A 19,268-nucleotide genomic window follows, 5' to 3' on the forward strand; every position below is an offset into this window, starting at 1 on the left:
AGTATGTACCTCCAAAAACTTGCTGGGATGATTATGGAAGCTTCCACTATCTAGCAGGGGACGTGGAATGCTTTCATCTTCTCAAGAGAGCTTCTTTGTGAGCGGATGCGATACCGGTACTCTGTTCCGTGTTTCCAATTATCGTTTACTATGAAAACATAATCACGCGTTGTTTTCAGGCTTTTTTCATTTCATTAGATTTTAAACATCAGTCTTTTCCGAAGTATTCCAATTCCTTTTCCCCTGACTGGAATCGGAAAGTCTGCTATAACGATGATCGCAAAATGCCGCGCTGTGTGTGGAAGCGCCGATGTACAAACACGTGGCTTCACTTTCAAGTTTAAAGGAATGCGCCATGTGCTCCTGCCTATAAGAGGTTACTGCAAGTTCGATGAATCGAATGCGCCGTAGCTGAGCTGAGCTGAATGGCTTATTTACGGTAAACATGCAGTTTACGTTCGATACGAAGAAATCATTACGTCTTTCACGAGGGAAAAACACACAAAACAAACAAATAAAATACACCCACAAACGAATGTTAATAGCCAAAACTTTGAAAAGTAATAAGCAGTTTTGATGAGCGTGAACTGAAATTGTCATTACACGTTGTATTTTGCTGTTTATATCACTGCTGCTTCTTGGTATCACTGTAATGATGGCCATGGAAGAAATGAAGGGAGAATGTGACTTACCTGCACAGGTACATGTTTTACTACATTTATGTAGTTTTGGTATACAATAATTCATCATCCAAATGATGAGTGATTATCAAATGTCTTTTTAGAACATGAAGAAACATCTAATGTTTAATGCTATAATGCCACATCAGTATCATTTTGACATCCATCTGCAATTGTACAAGCTAGTTTCCAGTTGAATGTGCTACAATTGTACTGTGAAGAACTATACATACCAGCTGTGTGGACTCAAAAAGTCATAAACACAAATGATAAATAAAGCAGTGTTTTGAATATCATGGAATTAATTTCAGTCGTACATTTGTTGAAAGACATGTTTTATACCTGTTTCAATTAATAGCACAATACATCAGAATTGCAAGTACACTGGTATCAGAAATACCAGTATTAAGATGGTCATTTTCCCTTGACATCTGTAGTGGAAAGAAAAAGCAAATGTATTTCTGCATGCATGAAGTTTCGTTTCAAGTATGGTACATAATATATCTATTTGTTTGAAAATGCACAGAGTGCAGGCAAGACATACACTTGGGACCTGGTCTCTCATAACACAGCTACCAGAGTGATATTTCATTTCATAAATTGGATATAGAAAATAGTAAACCCCTCTCTCGTTACCTTTCTCAGAATTACCGGACGAGAAACACATATTACTTTCATTTTGACAATCCTCGAAAAAATAGTAAGATATCAAATAGTAAGGACCTCCCTCATCGCCTTGCTCAAAAAACCCGGACGAGAAACTGCTTTCTTTTTTTACTTGGCCTTATTTATAGTTTCTTTTCAACTTATGTCGTTACTTCTGAGACTACTGAGTACTGTAGTCGTAACGTCTGTGTGCAAGACATGCAAGATGTCAAAGTCTCGAAGACACTCATGTGTATGCCTTGACTTGAGTTGAAAATGAAATCATGAGATTGACAAAGTAGGCCTACTAAACTAAAAAAAAAAAGTAAAAAGTCTAAAAGTAAAACTCAAAGGAAGAGTAAAGAATAAAGTTAGACATGTTAGACTTTAACTTTCAAGTTTAACTTTTAAGTCTAAGTTAAGACTTTACTTGTAATGCCAGTTACTAAAACTAAGATCAGCTGAAGTCTAAGACCAAGTCAAATTAACACAGAGTCTATAGTCTAGCTCTAGATCTACATCTAGACTAGTGGTAATAGTAGGTAGAGTCCACCCATTTTCCCCCAATTTTTACTTGTCCGTTCCTGAAAAAGTTACTGGTCAGTGTCCAACAGTGATTTTTCCTGGTCAGGGACCGTCGGACCAGTGCCATTGTGCAGCGTTGGTGTAGATGTCATCTATGACAGTATGTGGTCTAGTGATATTACCTAAACACTACGAGTAGTACTCTACAGGTTAGGTGGCTTTCCTGTACAGTGCAGTGTTATAGTATACAATGTACTTGTGAATTCAGCCCTAGTACCGTACTGTGTGTAGATATGTGACATTATGTCTAACGTTAGTTCGAGTGGAGTACCTTTGAAGCACAGCGGTGGGGCTTTTTTTCCCTAAAACTTGTGAATGCGGCCCAACCAAATGGCGTTTACATATTCACGCGTGATTGATAGTGATACAGTAGCGCTGTCGATTTCCACAGCATCCATACATAATCTTTTGTCCTTTCTTCTTTCCTTTTTTCCCTTTGTTCTTTCACCCTTTTTATTCTTGGAATCGAAGGACTTCTAAGAAATGTCCCTCGACTGATTTAACCAGGACTCTTGAGTCCTGGTAAACCTAACCTAACCGAGTAACCATTAACATTTGTTAGGCCTAACATAACAGTAACACTGACTTAGCCCTGTATTGACTTTGTCTTTGGCCGACTTACTGAGATGGCGAGTCTAACTCTTTAACGTTAGTCTAAACGTAGTCGTTAGATCTGTCAGTGTCAGTGTCACCGGTTATTGTATATGTGCCATCTCTGGTCTTTCGTACGTTAACAAGTTGATGTTAGTTATCTATGTCAACTTACTGAGTCAGTAATAGTGGTACTGTCATCCTGTTGGATATCGCCGCAATATCATCCGTGACGTGTTAATTTCGTGTCACAAAGACAAAAGTTGCCAAGATCTAATAGTATTAGATGTCTAGATCTAGATGTAGTCTAGATCTATAATATAAATTTTGTGAACCACTGGTAACTTAAAAGTGAAAGGTCTAGACTTCACTTAGTCTATAATTAGACCAGACATTCATGAGGCAAAGGCCTATTTAGTAGATCTATTCTTATTCTATTTTAACGTCAATTCCTACTAACTCGCCACGTGTTATTCCTAAGGCCAAGGACTTCCGGGTTAGTGATTTTTTTTCTCATAAATACCAAACAGCAGACGTGTTTCATTTGCATTCTTGTGCAGACTTCATGAAAATATGTGCAGTATCAAAGAAATATGATGCACATGACAATGGCAGTGTTTTATAGGTGAATGGTTAATACCTTTAAAAGCTGAATGATAATGTAGAGTCTAGGTCTAATTAAGATGTTACAGTCTCTGATAAGAAACAGGTTTGATTGTCATAGACTGTTTCCCAAATGCAGGTACATGTAGTAATATTCAGCTATTTCAATGCAATGCCTTGTTTACAAATACATGTAGATTTATATTCATGTGAATGATAAGTCAATTTCTACATGAGACATACCAAGTGCTAAACATAATATCTTGCATCAGTAAAATGTGTAAATGAAGAGACAATTTGAATATGCATCAAATACGAACAGCAGCATTTTTTGACATTCTTTGATCCTGCATAGGCCTACCATTTTGTTTTATGTTTAATATAAATAGAGCAAAATAATTTCAACTTCAGTTTTGTTGGCTGATTTTTTTTTTCTTCTCAAAATTAAAGTTGTATCTTGTGCCATGATGTTTGATTTTAATCAAAAGTTCTTAATTTCTTTCTTTTCTTTCAGATGACTGGTGCCATGTAGTAGCGAAGAACTGGACTGTCTCAGAAAAGAAAAGGAAAAGTACAGGGTCGTGTACATCACCAACGGATGTGAATACAATGGTAATGTAGAGTCTAGGTCTAATTAAGATGTTAAAGTCTCTGATAATAAACAAGTTTGATTGTCGTAGACTCTTTCCCAAATGCAATTAGTAATATTCAGCTTTTTCAAAGCAATGCTTTGTTTACAAGGACATGCAGATTTATTCATGTGAATAATAATTTAAATTCTACATGAGACTTACTAAGTGCTAGACATAAGATCTTGCATCATTAAAATATGTAAAAGGCGAGACAATTTGAATATGCATCAAAAACAGCAGTATTTTTTTGACATTCTTTGATCCTGTATACCGTTTTGTTTTATGTTTAATATAAATAGAGCAAAATAATTTCAACTACAGTTTAGTTGGCTGATTTCTTTTTCTCAAAATGAAAGTTGTATCTTGTATCATGATGTTTGATTTTAATTGAAAGTTCTTAATTTCTGTCTTTTCTTTCAGATGACTGATGCCATGCAGTAGCGAAGAGCTGGACTGTTTCAGAGAAGAAGAAAAAAGTACAGCATCGTGCTGATCATCAAGGAATGTGAATACAATGGCTTAGGAAAGAAGACAATCTACAGATAGGATAGAAGGGAGAAATTGGGATGAAGGGCGACAACATAAGGACGGTATATCTACAGTGAAATGTGATTGTAAAGTGGAAACATGAAAGGAGATCCTAAGATTGAAGGTGAAAACAAGGCATTCCATTCTGTGATGTCGTAATTACAATTTTGCTACACTTTAATAACACTACAGAGAGACATTTATATCAAGGAAAGCTTCATGTGGATATGGAATGTTAGATTTTTTTAAGTGTTCATTGGTATGTATTTCATGATAATGAATCTTGAAGGTTTTGTGTGGTAATCATAACCTTGTGATAAATCTTGATAGATTTCTAAGTGCACATTGGCAATATTTAGATGATGCTGTAATCAGATTAAGTTCTATTCTCCTTTATTCTTTTATTTATTATTTTGTTGTCTTCAACCCACTTTGAATGTGTCACGTATGATTCTTATAAACATGGGAACATGCACTCCATGTAAATGATAGGACTTATAACAAATTGACATAATTATTCAACCATCACTAGACAGTTCTGTTATAAGATGTTCTTTATCTAACTAAAATTGTAAATTATGATACGTGTATGTTCCCATGCAAACTCACAACAAAATACAGAAATTTGATTTCTTTTAATAATAATTCATTATGTCTCTAAATTTACAATTAAAGAAAGTGATTGCAATAAGGATGTCAAACATCGTATATTAAAATAATAGATTATTCATTTGTCTCCATCCGTAGTAACGCACGCAACTGCAGTGTGCAGTTTGTAGGCTGCTGTGAAAAAAAAAAAATCACAGGCAGCCCAAGCAGGATTCGAACCACGACCTCTGGATTACTAGACCAGCGTCATAACCACTAGACCACCGGAGTGCCCTGGCGCTACCTTTACACATGAATAATTAAGTATAGAAGGGCTTGGGGGCGCTTCGAAGTTTACTGCTCTTATTAAATATGTACATGTCATTTGCAACTCAACTAAAGATGATTAAACACACTGAAATTCTTACTTTAAATGATATTCATAATCTGTTTTTTTTTCTTTAATAGCTTGGGATGTACACTTTATACACTGTATCGGTCTACATTCCGCCTACAATATGGAATTCTTCACTTCGAGACGTTTGTTTTTAACAAACAAAAAATTAAGAGTCCTTTAAAGGTGCTGTAAAACAGTGGTGTTTGTTTGTTTGTTTGTTTTTTGGTGGGGGGGGGGGAGGGGAGTCAAATTAGCCTTGGCCCCTCTCCGCCGTCTTTTTTTTTTCCTTTAGCTGCATATTTTTTAGTCATCACATGAAAATTCGTCTGCATCCACCCCGTAGTTTTGCTGATGACCTTTCTTTTTAATTATTTTAGCCACACACAATTTTGGCTGAATTTCCCCAACCCTCTTGTGAATTTGCTAGTACATGTACTAAAACACATTCTCAGAATGTGTTTATAGTACTGGTGGATTAAGGATTCACAGGGAGGGGGGGGGTCGGCCAAAATTTCTCTTTTCTCATATGTAACAAGCCTTCGGGGCGAAAGGCTGATATTATGGGCTTTCTACACACATTTTTAGATGCTAATTATTGGTTAACATGAGCATGATCATTTACGTTGTGATTAATTTGTTTCCTTATATATGTATGACTTCTATTAGAGACTTAATTGGCTTGGCACTCCTTACATCGACCTATTTTAGACACCCATTTCCCTCTCTCTCTCGTGCTTTTTCTCTACTGTCCTGTGAATAGTGTAACTACATGTACATGCAGTACCTCTTCTCTTTTGTATGATATACATCAAGTTTTTATCTGAGCATATGGGTGTTGCAGCACTCTCAAGCTTCATGCATATGCAGCAACATCTTTGTGTGGTCATATACATACATGTAGTTATGCTTGATATATTAATTTGAGAATGTTATTCTTTCTCTTGTATATGTTCCGTCCGCACTCTATAGATGTAAATGTACGATGTAAGATTTGGTGTGCATGTTCGAACTGTGTTCCTCTTTTTGTGAACACACAAGAACTGATATAATAATGAACTTGAATTACACATATTCTTAAATCTTGATTCCATCTCCATTTGCCATTAGATATGTATTGATTTATGGAGCTCTTCCACAATTGTTATCCTTCCCATTGTCATTACTCATCTCTGAATAATTCAAATTTGATATTCTATTGAGGACCTATGTTTCTTCGATTACATAATGTACCTCTTCAATATATTGCTGCAAAAGGCATAATAAAACATGAATATTATTATATATTTAAAATGAAGCTTGAAATTTTGATAGTGTCAATATTCATGTATTTTTAGGAGTTTATCAGTTTCGAAGAGTGCATGCAGGATGAGTTTATGTTTTTATATGATCAGGTGCAGCTATCATAGAATCTGTTGAGCAGGAAAGAGAAAGATGGAAAATGAGGAATTATGAGTGAATTCGCATGCGAGCCAAATGACAATAATGACACTGATAAAAATTGTGACAAAGTAAATGTCACAAATATGTGGAATAATAAGAAATAAAGAAATTAATATATTATTTCAGAGAAAGGAATAACAGAGTGCATGCATGAGTATGAAAGATGAGTAAATACAAGTAATTATTATTGACTGGCACGTCTTTTTCCCAAGATTTAGCGGTATCCTTCATCTTAGAACAAACATTCATAATTATTATGAAAGAAGTGAACTGAATTTGAATTAAAAATAATGTGAAAAAATGAAAAAGTAAGTTAATTAAGTAAAAAAAAAACAGTAAAAAGTAAAGAATATGAAACACAGTATACCGAATACATGTATTACCAAATGATAGATGTCCAAATGCAAAAGTGTTAAATAATAATATATCCACAAAAAGGGGGGGCAAAGAAATCTTTGGAACGATCAACCACAGCTATAAACAATACATGCGTGTACTAAATGAAGATGAAAACAATGACAACACTCTTTTTAGAACAATTAAGAGAAACTGGCTTGTATTATCATCTTAATTATCACTAAATGTATTGTAATAATCACAACAATCATTACATGACAATTAATTTCAATTAATAAGGTTATTGTTGATAAGCAGGTATAGCCCTAATAGTATTTGTATGTAAACACATACGAAAATGAAATAGCGACGGTTCGTAAATACACGCGTATTGCACGTTACCTATTGTACAGGCCCTACAGCGCGGGTCTCACGAACCGGCGTAATACAACTTACGTCGGTTCGTGAGACCCGCGCTTAAGTACATAACCTATGGTGCGCGCAAGAAACGATGGATTTACGAACCGACGCAGTGAGTTTGAAGACAGAAATATCGTAAATTTTTTGAATTCACACTAAAATTACACTATGGATAGGAAGAACAACTTCCACTCTCATCACCCTGTCAAAATTTTCACACACAAGACAGGAAAAGTCATTGAAAACGTTGTCTAAAACTTGTGAGATCTTTAAACGCGATTTTCTCAGAACTGCATTTTCGCTCAAAAACGAAATAGCGTCGGTTCGTGAAAACGCCGACGATATTACTGGTTGCTATGGCAACAGGAAAAAACTTAGAAATTTTTGTTTTTGATTCACATATCTACAAAAAAAAAAAACTGAACAAAAAATACCAAAGTTTGCAGCAGTTGGAGGCATTTTTTTGGACTATCAATCACCTGTATACATCTGGTTACCATGGTAACCATGCACAATATTTTAACTTACAATGTATCCCATTGTTTTGCTGACATCTCTAGCAACATATATATATATATATATATATATATATATATATGGTTTTACGGTGTTTTGAGGAATCATTCATGAAATAACTGCAAAAAACTGTGATTATGTTGTAATTTTCAGTGCCAGCCGTAACCGACCCCAGTCTAGTTTCTAGTCGTTTTTATTTCGTTTTCATCTCTCCGAGTTGCAGCTTGCGCATGTGTAGAAGCCCACTTTATTGTGCTAAGCCGAGCGAAGGCGCATACCAAGTGATTGCGACGCCCGAACGGTTTGGGGTCACAATCACTGGGTATGCAACCTCACTCGGCTTGCTGCAACTCGGAAAAAAATATACACGAAATAAAAACGGCTAGAAACTAAACTACACTGACCTCAGCTAGTGAGTTTGCTGGCAAAAACCCTTGTTTGCCGAGGAAAAAGTCTGCGTGCGCTAAGACTATACGCACCACTGGCACTGGCGCCTGTAGCAGTGCTAGTGGTGCGTGTAGTAGTCTTGGCGTGCGCAGACTCTTTTTCAAACAATAAGGTCTTGTCGCAACTAAAATGGCCTGTAAAATTTTATTGATACCACAATTTCGACTCACATACTACCTGGGGGTGTTCCTGGAGGTCCCATCTACCACTCTGTGTGGTCAAACCTTTTCTGCGGGGTGGGTTGAACGAACTCCTTAATTAAGGCCCGTACATGAATTAGCGCCTTGACTACTAGTATTCATTTTAGCTTCTTACGAAGCTGAATGTTATCCTTATTGATTCCCGAACGTGAAAGCAAACATCCGCTATTATTTTAGCATCTTACTGAGCCGATTGATACCGTTAATCATTTCCCTATGTAAAAGCAACAATCTGTTATTCATTTTAGCATTGCACGGAGCAGAATATTACCGTTATTTATTTCCAAATTTAAAGGCAAACATCCGACATTTATTTCATTATCGTACGGAGCCGAATGTTACTGCTGTCCAAAGTGAAATGAATCATCTGACAATTATTTTAATATCGTACGGAGCAGAATGTTAATGTTTTTCATTTTTGAACGTCAAGACAGACATCAGACATCTATTTTACCATCAAAAGCAGCTGAATGTTACTGTTATTCATTTCAAAATGTAATAGCAAATATCCGACATTTATTTTAGCATCTTCCGGAGCTGAATGTTATTGCTATTTACTTTCGAACATAAAAGCAAATATCAGACATTATTTTATCATCGCACAGAGTTGAAAATCATTGTTATTCATTTCCGAACGTCAAAGCAAACATTCGACATTTATTTCAGCATCTTCCGGAGCTGAATGTTATTGCTATTTACTTTCGAACATAAAAGCAAACATCAGACATTTATTTTATCATCGTACGGAGTTGAATATTGTTGTTATTCATTTCCGAACGTCAAAGCAAAGATCAAACATTAATTTTACCATTGAACGCAGCTGAATGTTACTGTTATTCATTTCGAAATTTAAAAGCAAACATCCGACAGTTATTTTACCATCTTATGGAGCAGAATATTACTGCTATTCACTTCCAAACGTAAAAGCAATCATCTGATAATTTATTTTAGCACCTTCCGGAGCCGAATGTTATTGCTATTTACTTTCGAAAGTAAAAGCAAACATCCGACATTTATTTAATCATCGTACGGAGTTGAATATCATGAATTGTTATTCATTTCCGAACGTTGAAGGAATCATTCGACATTTACTTTAGCATCTTCCGGAGCTAAATATTATTGCTAATTACTTTCGAACGTAAAAGCAAACACCCGGCATTTATTTTATCACCGTACGGAGTTGAATATTATTATTATTCATTTCACAACGTCAAAGCAAATATTCGACATTTATTTCAGGTTCTTCCGGAGCCGAATGTTATCCTTATTCATTTCCGAACGCAAATCAAATATCTGACATTGATTTTAGCACCGTATGGAGCTTAATCTTACCGTTATTCATTTCCGAAAGTATAAGCAAACATCCGACATTAAATATTATCTTAGTATCATACGGAGTCGAATATTACCGGTATTCATTTCCCAAATTAAAAGCAAACATCTGGCATATATTTTAGCATCTTACGGAGCCGATTGTTACGCTGTTTATTTCCAAAAATAAAGGCAAACATCCGACTTTTTCTGGTGGCCCGATCGGGCCACCAAAATCTTTAAATTTGAAATCTTGGTGGCCCGACGTGCGTTTTTGATGGTCCCGGGCCACCGGGCCACCGTTAGTGTCGAGCCCTGCATATGATCCTGCTCCTAATGACAAAGTAAAGACATGCAGAATAGCTCCACAATACCTCTAGAACGAAGGGAAACGTTTCTGTTTAAAATATAAAGGGAAATCAAGTCATAGCTTTCCTTCAATTATTTGTTAGCACTGTTATTCATACCCTCATGGTGTTTAAGCATTAAGAAGATATAAAAAGTGTATCATCCAAGTCTGCATTTATTTTCAGACTATCATGCATAGACTCCTGGAAAACTGAGCCATGCATGGCTGGTTTCACGCTATTGTATGCTTCGACGCTGTCTTTGAGGAAAGCATTATAAAAAGTCGAAAAACAATAATTGCTTTCCTAGTTTCAGTTTCAGTTTATTTCCACAGTTCAGGTAAAAACATATAAATGCACAATCAATCAGTTCTAACACATACATATACAAACCAAAAATTATTTTGGATAAATACATAATCACAGTTAAAAGTTAAAAAAGTGTGTGTTCCAGACTGACATAACAATTAAAATAAATGGTGGAGGAAATCAGCAGTAGGCCATTGGCCTTTCGAGGCTGATCCCATGAGCAAATATACAATATTAAAACTGTATGTCGTTATACACTGTTACATAAATCATGAGTCGCATAAAAAAGAACTGGATTTGCAATAAATAGGGACAAGAAGAAGAAGAAAAAAAAAAACACATCCAAAAGGAAGGAACCATGACATACCAAAAACAACCATAAAAAGGGTGGGACAAAAATGGGCAAGAATTATCATTGAATGCAATTTAAGAAATACATATATGGTTTGAGCATATAATATTCTTTAAAAATCGACAAAGACAAAAAAAAAAATACATATCATCATAATACCGAGTATCATTGAATATAGTGTGCAGCTGTATAATCGTGATTCTTCAGTGTGTACATATGCCAAGCAATATCGTGAGCCGCACCCCGCCACTGAGGGCGCACCACTTCCAACATGTTGCACGGAAGATTCAGAGGAAGCACCTGTCGAATTTGAAAAACGATACCGTCTTTACAGTCTGCCAATGTGCATAAATGTGCATTAATCATAAGCTCGGTAGAAGCAAAATACGTGATTACAATCTATGCCATTGTAAACCTAGTATCATGTACTAGGTGTTTCAAAAAACATTTCCCACTTTCGATTCTCAATAATTCAAAAACTGTATATCAGATAACATTGTCGTTGATATGAGTGATAGCTGAACAGTGTACAATGTGGTTGGAGGTGGTTTAAATATGAAAGCATAAATCAGTTTCATGAAATCCATGATTAATTTCACAGTTAGGTTCCAGATTTTGCTCTATTTTCAACCCTCTGTACAATATCACTTTGCACAGGGGTCGGTGGGTGTGTATGGGAGTGTGTGGTTAACACCCTGACAATGGTCCTGAACAATGGCCAGGATTTGAATGCTTCATTATTTATTCATGAGAAATTCCACTATCACAACTAGTCTTTATTCAGCCTCTGGCAGTATCTGTGTAAAGTCAAATGCCTGCCGATACTGTCGTTGAGTCGTGACAGTGCTCTCCCTACTTCTGAAAAACGAAATTACAATGATTACCTTCTGTTCTATTGTAAACATGGTGACAGGAAGCAAAGAAAATCAATTAGAGTATACACTTGTTTATATATGGAGCCTTAAATTAATCTACTGTGAAACAAATCGCCCCAATGATAAATGCTGTTGAACTCTTTACCAAAAATGATCTCTTTTTATTGAAAAAGCGAAAAATTTGTCAGACTGTTAGACAGTTGTATTAAAATGAGGAACTTTAGATAATTTATGCTTATTTATCTCCCAAATTTTGTGTTATGTGAAGCAAAATTTCAAAATGATTGCCAGTTGGAATGAAATGAGGTGTTTACAAGCACATCGAAACATGTGCTTACCTTTTCCATGTACATACATTTTACCCTTTACCGTGCATGAATTCAGACTAGCAGTGCCCAGGGCAATACACATGAATTATTGATTAAGCATTCATGTGCCTGGGAGCGCGAGACTGACGCCTAGTCAACAGGTGGTTCAGGCATGTCCATTGTTAAATGCCATTGTCAGCACACACTCACATACACATCATTGGTTCCTGAGCAAAGTTCAATTTTTGTACAGAGGGTTAAAATTTGACCAAAATCTGAAACCTTACTTCAAAATCAATCTTAGATTTAAAGAAACTGATTTATGCTTTCACATTCAAATTACCTCCAACCAAATTGTACACTATTCAGCTATTATTTATATCAATGACAGTTTTATCGGATGAATAGTTTTTGAACTATTAATGATCAAAAGTGGGAAATGTTTTTTGAAACACTTAGTACTTGTTATGCGTATATCTTTTACACTTCGAGAAAAAAAAAAGTTTGGAAAACTGAATTTGATCGGTTATATAATCCATATCTCTTATCTCAGTATTATTGATCAATACATTTGCTTGGTATACAAACGAAACAAAAAATACAGTTTTCTGTAAAATAATACGCTACATACTTGTTATAATTATGGCTTAAATGGAGGTGCCGTGCTTTAGAAATGTGAGGTAAAAAATGGCAAAATTGAAAAGCTGCAAAATGACCTAAATTTCGTCATGGATTTTTGTTCCTTTTTACCATGTTTAATATTGATATGTAAAGTGAGTTTCCCAATGCCTCTTTGGTTGTAATGCGTTCTAACAGCATTGAATCCGAACGTGATGTGCTCAACCAAACAAAGCAAAAAGAATGAGCATTTAAGAACAGGACTCAAGCTACTTAATCTCGCAGAACTTTCACCACATTTTCACAAAAAGGTAAAAAACAACTGAAGTGACAGGGGATTGCTTTGCATTAACTTTCATTGTTGTCATAGGGATCTTTGATTTTATCAATGTTCATGTGGATTTCAGTGACAATGTTCTATAGCGGAGATATTCGCAACACGAACAGGCGGGCCTGCCTTTGTTAAAAAAGTCGCTGCCGGCTTTTTTGCCGTCTTTCTTGCTCGGAAAAAAGGGCATGCAGATTGGAGGCGATTTCTCATAGTCTAATCAGATACCCTTCTTTGTATTGTACCTTCCCGCAACATATCGATGGTCTGTGACGTTCTCCTGGGATCCTGCAGAGCAAGTTAGATGTAACGCTCTTCCTACAATGTAGGTCCTACCTGTTTTGGGGAGCAAAAGACATATCGTAAACTCAGTACAAAAGAACATGCTTATCGCCTCTTTATGATCAGTGGTATTCATATCGCAACTTTTCAATTAAGACCTTATCCGATAATCAAAACAAGCAGGGTATCGTTTTAAAGAAAAATGTAAAATCATTTCTGATGGTTCCATGCATGCGTCGATTAAATCGTTATTGAGAGAAAGAAAAAATCGTAAATCAAGTTGCCGTAGCTATAGAGAATTACTGCGATACATATTTTACTATTGATGGTTATCGTGTAAGAAGTGCTTCACATAAACCAGCTCGTACATAACTAGCTTATGTGTATAAATTATTACCTACAAGACCCTTCTTTTATTTTCTCAGTTGGTTAGACACTTCTCTCGTTTTCAAAGCGACACATTGCATATGATTGCCTAACGTAACAATTTATGAAATTCATAGTCAAACAAAGAATGAACTTGCGTAGACAACATTTGACAAGGTAACCTTGATGGCTGATCAATATACTATACTGGTGCATTTGTGCCTTTGATGATCGGGGTTCGATGCCGTCGTCTTCCCGAGCAATGTGATCATTCATTTGGAACGCTAACATAGTGTCGGCTATGCTTTGTTTGTTTTTGTATCAAAGTAAATTAAATTTCAGCTTATGATAAGGCTTATGTAAAAAGAAGTAAATCATGTCCAGGATTATGTCAAAAATGTAAATCTTAGCCGTACGTTGTGAAAATACGTGAAACTGCACCCTTACTGGAAAGCGGATTTAATTATCTTTCCGATCACTTCCGACCAATGAAAGTGATAATAGTACTATGGTACAATCTTCGAGTGTAATTCTTTATTAATCTATATGTTAGATTAGTTTAAAAACATTCAAAGTCGAGTAATTTTAATTCTTATATCATCAATTTTTGTGGAATCTTTATTCGCACATCCCTGTACGCTCATGTTTCATATGAAGGGACCGCGAGGAGCAAATTACCATCATAAAGACATATCTTCCTTTGAGAGAGACGAGTCATGATGCAATGTCACATGAATCGATTGTCTTCCTATCTGTGGGTAGGTCCAGTTTAGCACATACTTGAAATATTTCCTATATAGTGACGGCATCAAACATGGGATCAAACTGAATAACACTGTTGTTACTCCATCTCTTGTACCTCTTTGGTCTTTCCATTTTCAGAGAATGTTCACGCAGGGATCAAGCTACCTGTACACTGCAACTCGGAACAAGCTCTTCTTCAGAAATGTCACTATCATCATACCTTCACACTGGACTTCCAAGCCGGAATACGGCCCACTTGGAGAAAACAGATTTGACCTGGCTGACGTCATCGTAGCTCCGGCCAATCCGCTGTGGGCGCCCGATCCATACACCTTGCAGATCCAGGGTTGTGGTAAACCCGGCAGCTTCATTCATTTCATGGATGAGTATTTGACCGACCCAGAAGTCGAGAACACCTACGGCAATCTTGGTAAAAAAGACATTTTTCAAGTTTTTGAATCATTTTATGTTTCTAGAGGGCAAACAGAACTCTCGAATTCGAAGTCTGTTGCGCTGTTTATTTGTTATGGAATTTTACACTTAACAAACAAAATGGGAAGCGCACTTCCTCAACCATGCATTCATTTTTTTTTTATTTGTTTCATACATTCACAGTACAATCAGCGAGTATTTCTTTTCAGTTAATCCTTTGAAGAGAAACAAGTAGGCCTATAGATGGATCATCACAAGAATGCAAATATGTAGTTCACCTGCTACCCCCGACGGACACTAAAGAATTAAAGAAACCTGAAATTGCATGACTACAGATAACTTCAAGTGAAAGAAATGAAAAAAAAATAATGTGAGACAATAATATGAAGGAAATACATCAACTAGCTAACTCAAACACCATTCATTATGCACGTGAATAAGAAACGAAACATTTGGATCTACGTCAACAACACTCATTGCTCCCATAAAATGATTCTTGATATCATTCTTTGTCTCACCACTGAGTACATAGACACATGAACAAAAGCTGTCCTTACGACATTCTCAACAAGGAAAATGCTCCCCTCTATATTATTGGTACAAAGAAGAGCCGCCGAGGACCTAATTTTCATTGCGATGACAAGATTACTGTAGTATGCTCTATGAAGGACCTTCTGTTTTTCATTTCGGCAATTTTAGATGTTATGTGGTTAAGTGTTAGAGCATTCCAGGAGCTTTGCAAGTTCATCCCGCTGAACCTTTAGGCCTGTATAGTGCTATTGGGATGAGTTTAGGGCTATCAATTATTGTTCTGTATATACACATCACATCCTAGAGTTGGTGGGGCTCATAACAGGGATCCTGAAGATGGCGTCACACTGTCCCAAAATTGATATACAAGAGAATCATGCGAATATGGCATTTTCAGTTTTCTACGAAGTTTGTCCTCGAACGTAGTCAAAATTCATCAACAGCAAAAGCAAGTATGACACCTACTAGGTAACACGATGCCACTCTAACCACGCCAGGAGACTACACGAAGATTTGAAGCTTGTTATGATATGAACCATCGCAAAATCTTCTGACTATTCTTTGGCTTGCCGAAGAAGTTAATGCCGGATCCTGAGAAAAATCTATCGGCAGTCATATACGATGGCTTAAGATGCTCCCACAAATGACCCGAAGTTTACACGATCAGAGCCGAATATGTAAAGTTTCTGTTTTTCGCGTGTCCATCTTTGCTAAAACTTGGGACAGTGTGCTCAACGCCTGTATTAAGCATCTTATAAGCCATCATAATATTATAACCACCGGTGGAGTTTCTGAGGCTGCTAACACTCATCTAGTCAACTCTTAACCAGGCTTGGATCAACTTTATATGGTAGCCCTGAAGTACGCTCGACAACAGGTCATGTGCGTCGTTAATTTTGCGACCAGGTCGCGAAATTCGCGATTTGGGACGCCAAGTTCGTGACTCGGGACGCGGATTTCATGACCCGGGACACGAACTTGGCGACCGGGGACGCAAAATTCGCGTCTTGTGGTCGAAAACTTCGCGATTTTGGGTCGCGAATTTCGTGACCACAGGACGCGAATTTTGCGTCCCCGGTCGCCAGATTCGTGTCCCCGGTCGCCAAGTTTGTGTCGTGGGTCACGAAATTCGCGACCCAAATCGCGAATTTCGCGACCTGGTCGCGACCTGGTCGCAAAATTCACGGTGCACATGACCTGTCGTCGAGCGTACTTCAGGACCACCATAACTGTACTCGAAATTGAAAAATCCACAGCCATCCTGTACCAATTTCGGGACAGTGTGACGTCAGCCTACTTACGAAGTTTTCCCGAAGGACACACGATACGAAGATTTTACCCCACCGCTAACAGCTAACGAAGTGGCTGCTGCGCGTAGAGCTTGAGAAATTCCTCATGCTTTATACAGTCACGATAGTTTTATCAGGGAGGGGCTCCAACTCCCTGGTTTTATAATGCTTCTTACGAATGGCACAATGTTTACACGATCAAAGCCGAATTTAAACGTTCCTTTTGTTTTGTGTCATGCTCAAGTATGGGACAGTTTGACGCCTATGCAGTAATCAAAATCGACGATAGTCTCCATATTAAATGCGCAACGTTCCATTGTCGTCCCGTTAGCAGCCAGTCAAAGTCATAAATTATATCATTTGACATGACGTCACTTCCCGCAATATAACTCTTTGACTTTGCATAAGTCCCATAAGTTATGACCAATCATCGACCAGTGATTTTAGACCATTTGGTATTATTACCTGACATTGACGAATTGATACCATGGGATTAGGACTCCACGCACAATATTTCTTTTCTTTTCTGGTTTGTTTTGTTTTTGTTTTAAACTAACCCAAACTCTTTGATTTCTTGAAGTTTCGTCTCTTTCCGGCATCTGTCCGCATTGTCCCTTGACCCCACTCATTTTCACTGAAAATAAGCCATGGTCCCTGAGTATTACCATCATTACGTTTATCATAATCACCATCATCATTATCAGCATTTTTACCGTACTGAATTTGGGATATAACCCGCAGGGCGAGTGTTGGTGCACGAGTGGGGACACTTCCGTTGGGGGCTCTTCAACGAATACCCTGACCCCGTGGGAGACCGAGAAAACGTGGCCTACTTTTACCAGTCAACCCTGCATAATAACGAGTGGAGAGCTGTGACGTAAGTGTGACATAAATTGTTCTTGTTCCGCATATAAATACTAGAAAGTTTCATGTCAATTAACCTATTCCATACGGGAACCTGGTGGCCTGTGTATTAAGCCTATGGGGATTTTAGAATTTAATATGGAGGGGGTTAAGAACATGACGTGGGGTAATACAACGTATCACTCGCTTTCCGTTTGTCCTTCTCTAGAGACGTTGTAGGCCTGTATTGAAAGTATTTGGAATTGTATTTTATGACGTTGTACATCATGGAGTGTAATTCATATAACATTTCACCTTATGACATCGTTTGTTGGAACCTAAATGTCACAGTGTCGCCCTATGTCACAGAAATAATCAAAGTTGGTTAAAAAACCAACATGATAGAGTGAATATCAAGTACACTTTCTACTTCACTAAACGCAGGTTATATGAAATGCTTCGCGGTAGTCGTTATATTACTTGGAAAGACGGCAATGATTATACTCTCCTTCACCTTATAGCAAATTCATCTACATCCCAAATTAAGAAATGATGTTTTCGAACGCATATAACCCTCATTTATCTAGAGTAGACACGGTAGAGTCGCACTAAAAAAAAAAAAAAAAAAAAAATATATATATATATATATATATATAAATATATATATATATATATATATATATATATATATATATATATATATATATATATATATATATATATAATATATATATATATATATATATATATATATATATATATATTATCAGACTTGGCACAGACGTCCTTATGATAATTTGACGGCATTAGATTTCGGAGTAATTTAAAATTCATGCATGGTTCTCTAGAAAAGAAATATTGACAAGTCGTAGTGGTTATTCCGTTTTCATCTCTACTAAAAATGAAGTCCTGCTCCATACTTTAGGAAGGTTACAGATTTGTAAAGTCATGTTATGCAATATCATCATCAAGATTCGTGCCTTTAAACCCGTATAGTTCTTCACAATCATTAAAGTTTTATCAAAACATTAACAAATGAAAGAAAAATATCCTTCAAATACGCTGAGTTCACGGGGGACAGTTTTGGACCGCAAAGCCACTACTTTATGAGAGTGACTCGCTTACTTTGTCTTCTTTATCTTGCTTGATAAGATGTCCAGATGAGAGCTACTTTAATATGTTCAGGTACGTGGAGCCATCTCCAGGCTCTTATAGGCCTTGCTCTGGTAACCCGAGCGACGGTTACGAGGAGGGCTGTGTATCAACCGTGAGGAGCCTTAACGGAGCAACAGCTTCCATCATGTTTGGAAACTTTCACCCTCAGGTTAATACTCTTACACTTTTTTGCAACATTCATGAGCTCTGCCTCCATAATCATGTTCATTTTCGACTTCCTCCACCTCACTGAATACTTCTTTTGCTCGTTAGTTTTGAAATGCGGTGATTCGAGTATGAAGTTCTTTGCTTTTCTTTTTCTTTAACGATGTACCCGTAGGCGTAGAACAAACATAGAAACAATACTTATTGTTGTCTCGTTTTCCCCAAGACATTTAGTTGAACGTCCATGTGGGAACTTCATCTTCCTCCTTTCCCGATTTGTTTGCTCTTTCTTTGTCGTGTGTCGTGTGTGACGATTGTGTTTGCTTGCGTATGTGTCTGGCATGTGCATTTATGTGCGCATGTTTTTATTCTATGATCATCTATAGCGGAATGCACAACATAGGA

At 36.9% G+C, this 19,268-nt stretch overlaps 1 protein-coding gene across 1 annotated transcript; it reads left to right on the forward strand.

The window, feature by feature from the left end:
• Nucleotides 1-13,318: 13,318 nt before the first annotated feature.
• Nucleotides 13,319-17,581, forward strand: LOC139738512 (calcium-activated chloride channel regulator family member 3-like). The gene is made up of 3 exons (XM_071649138.1): nt 13,319-13,351; nt 14,587-14,878; nt 17,442-17,581. Exons 1-3 carry the CDS (start codon nt 13,319-13,321, stop codon nt 17,579-17,581), a joined length of 465 nt encoding a protein of 154 aa, XP_071505239.1.
• The last annotated feature ends 1,687 nt before the right edge of the window (nt 17,582-19,268 follow it).

This window comes from Diadema antillarum, unplaced genomic scaffold, assembly GCF_040938485.1.
Source record: "Diadema antillarum isolate AM-2024a unplaced genomic scaffold, OU_Dant_1.0 seq00000750_RagTag, whole genome shotgun sequence".
In the NCBI taxonomy this organism is placed as follows: domain Eukaryota; kingdom Metazoa; phylum Echinodermata; class Echinoidea; order Diadematoida; family Diadematidae; genus Diadema; species Diadema antillarum.

Coding starts and splice junctions, on each gene's coding strand:
- LOC139738512 (XM_071649138.1), top strand. CDS start 13,319: ATGGTCTGTGACGTTCTCCTGGGATCCTGCAGA. Junction 13,352..14,586: donor TTCTCCTGGGATCCTGCAGA/GCAAGTTAGATG, acceptor TTCCATTTTCAG/AGAATGTTCACGCAGGGATC. Junction 14,879..17,441: donor GAACACCTACGGCAATCTTG/GTAAAAAAGACA, acceptor TATAACCCGCAG/GGCGAGTGTTGGTGCACGAG.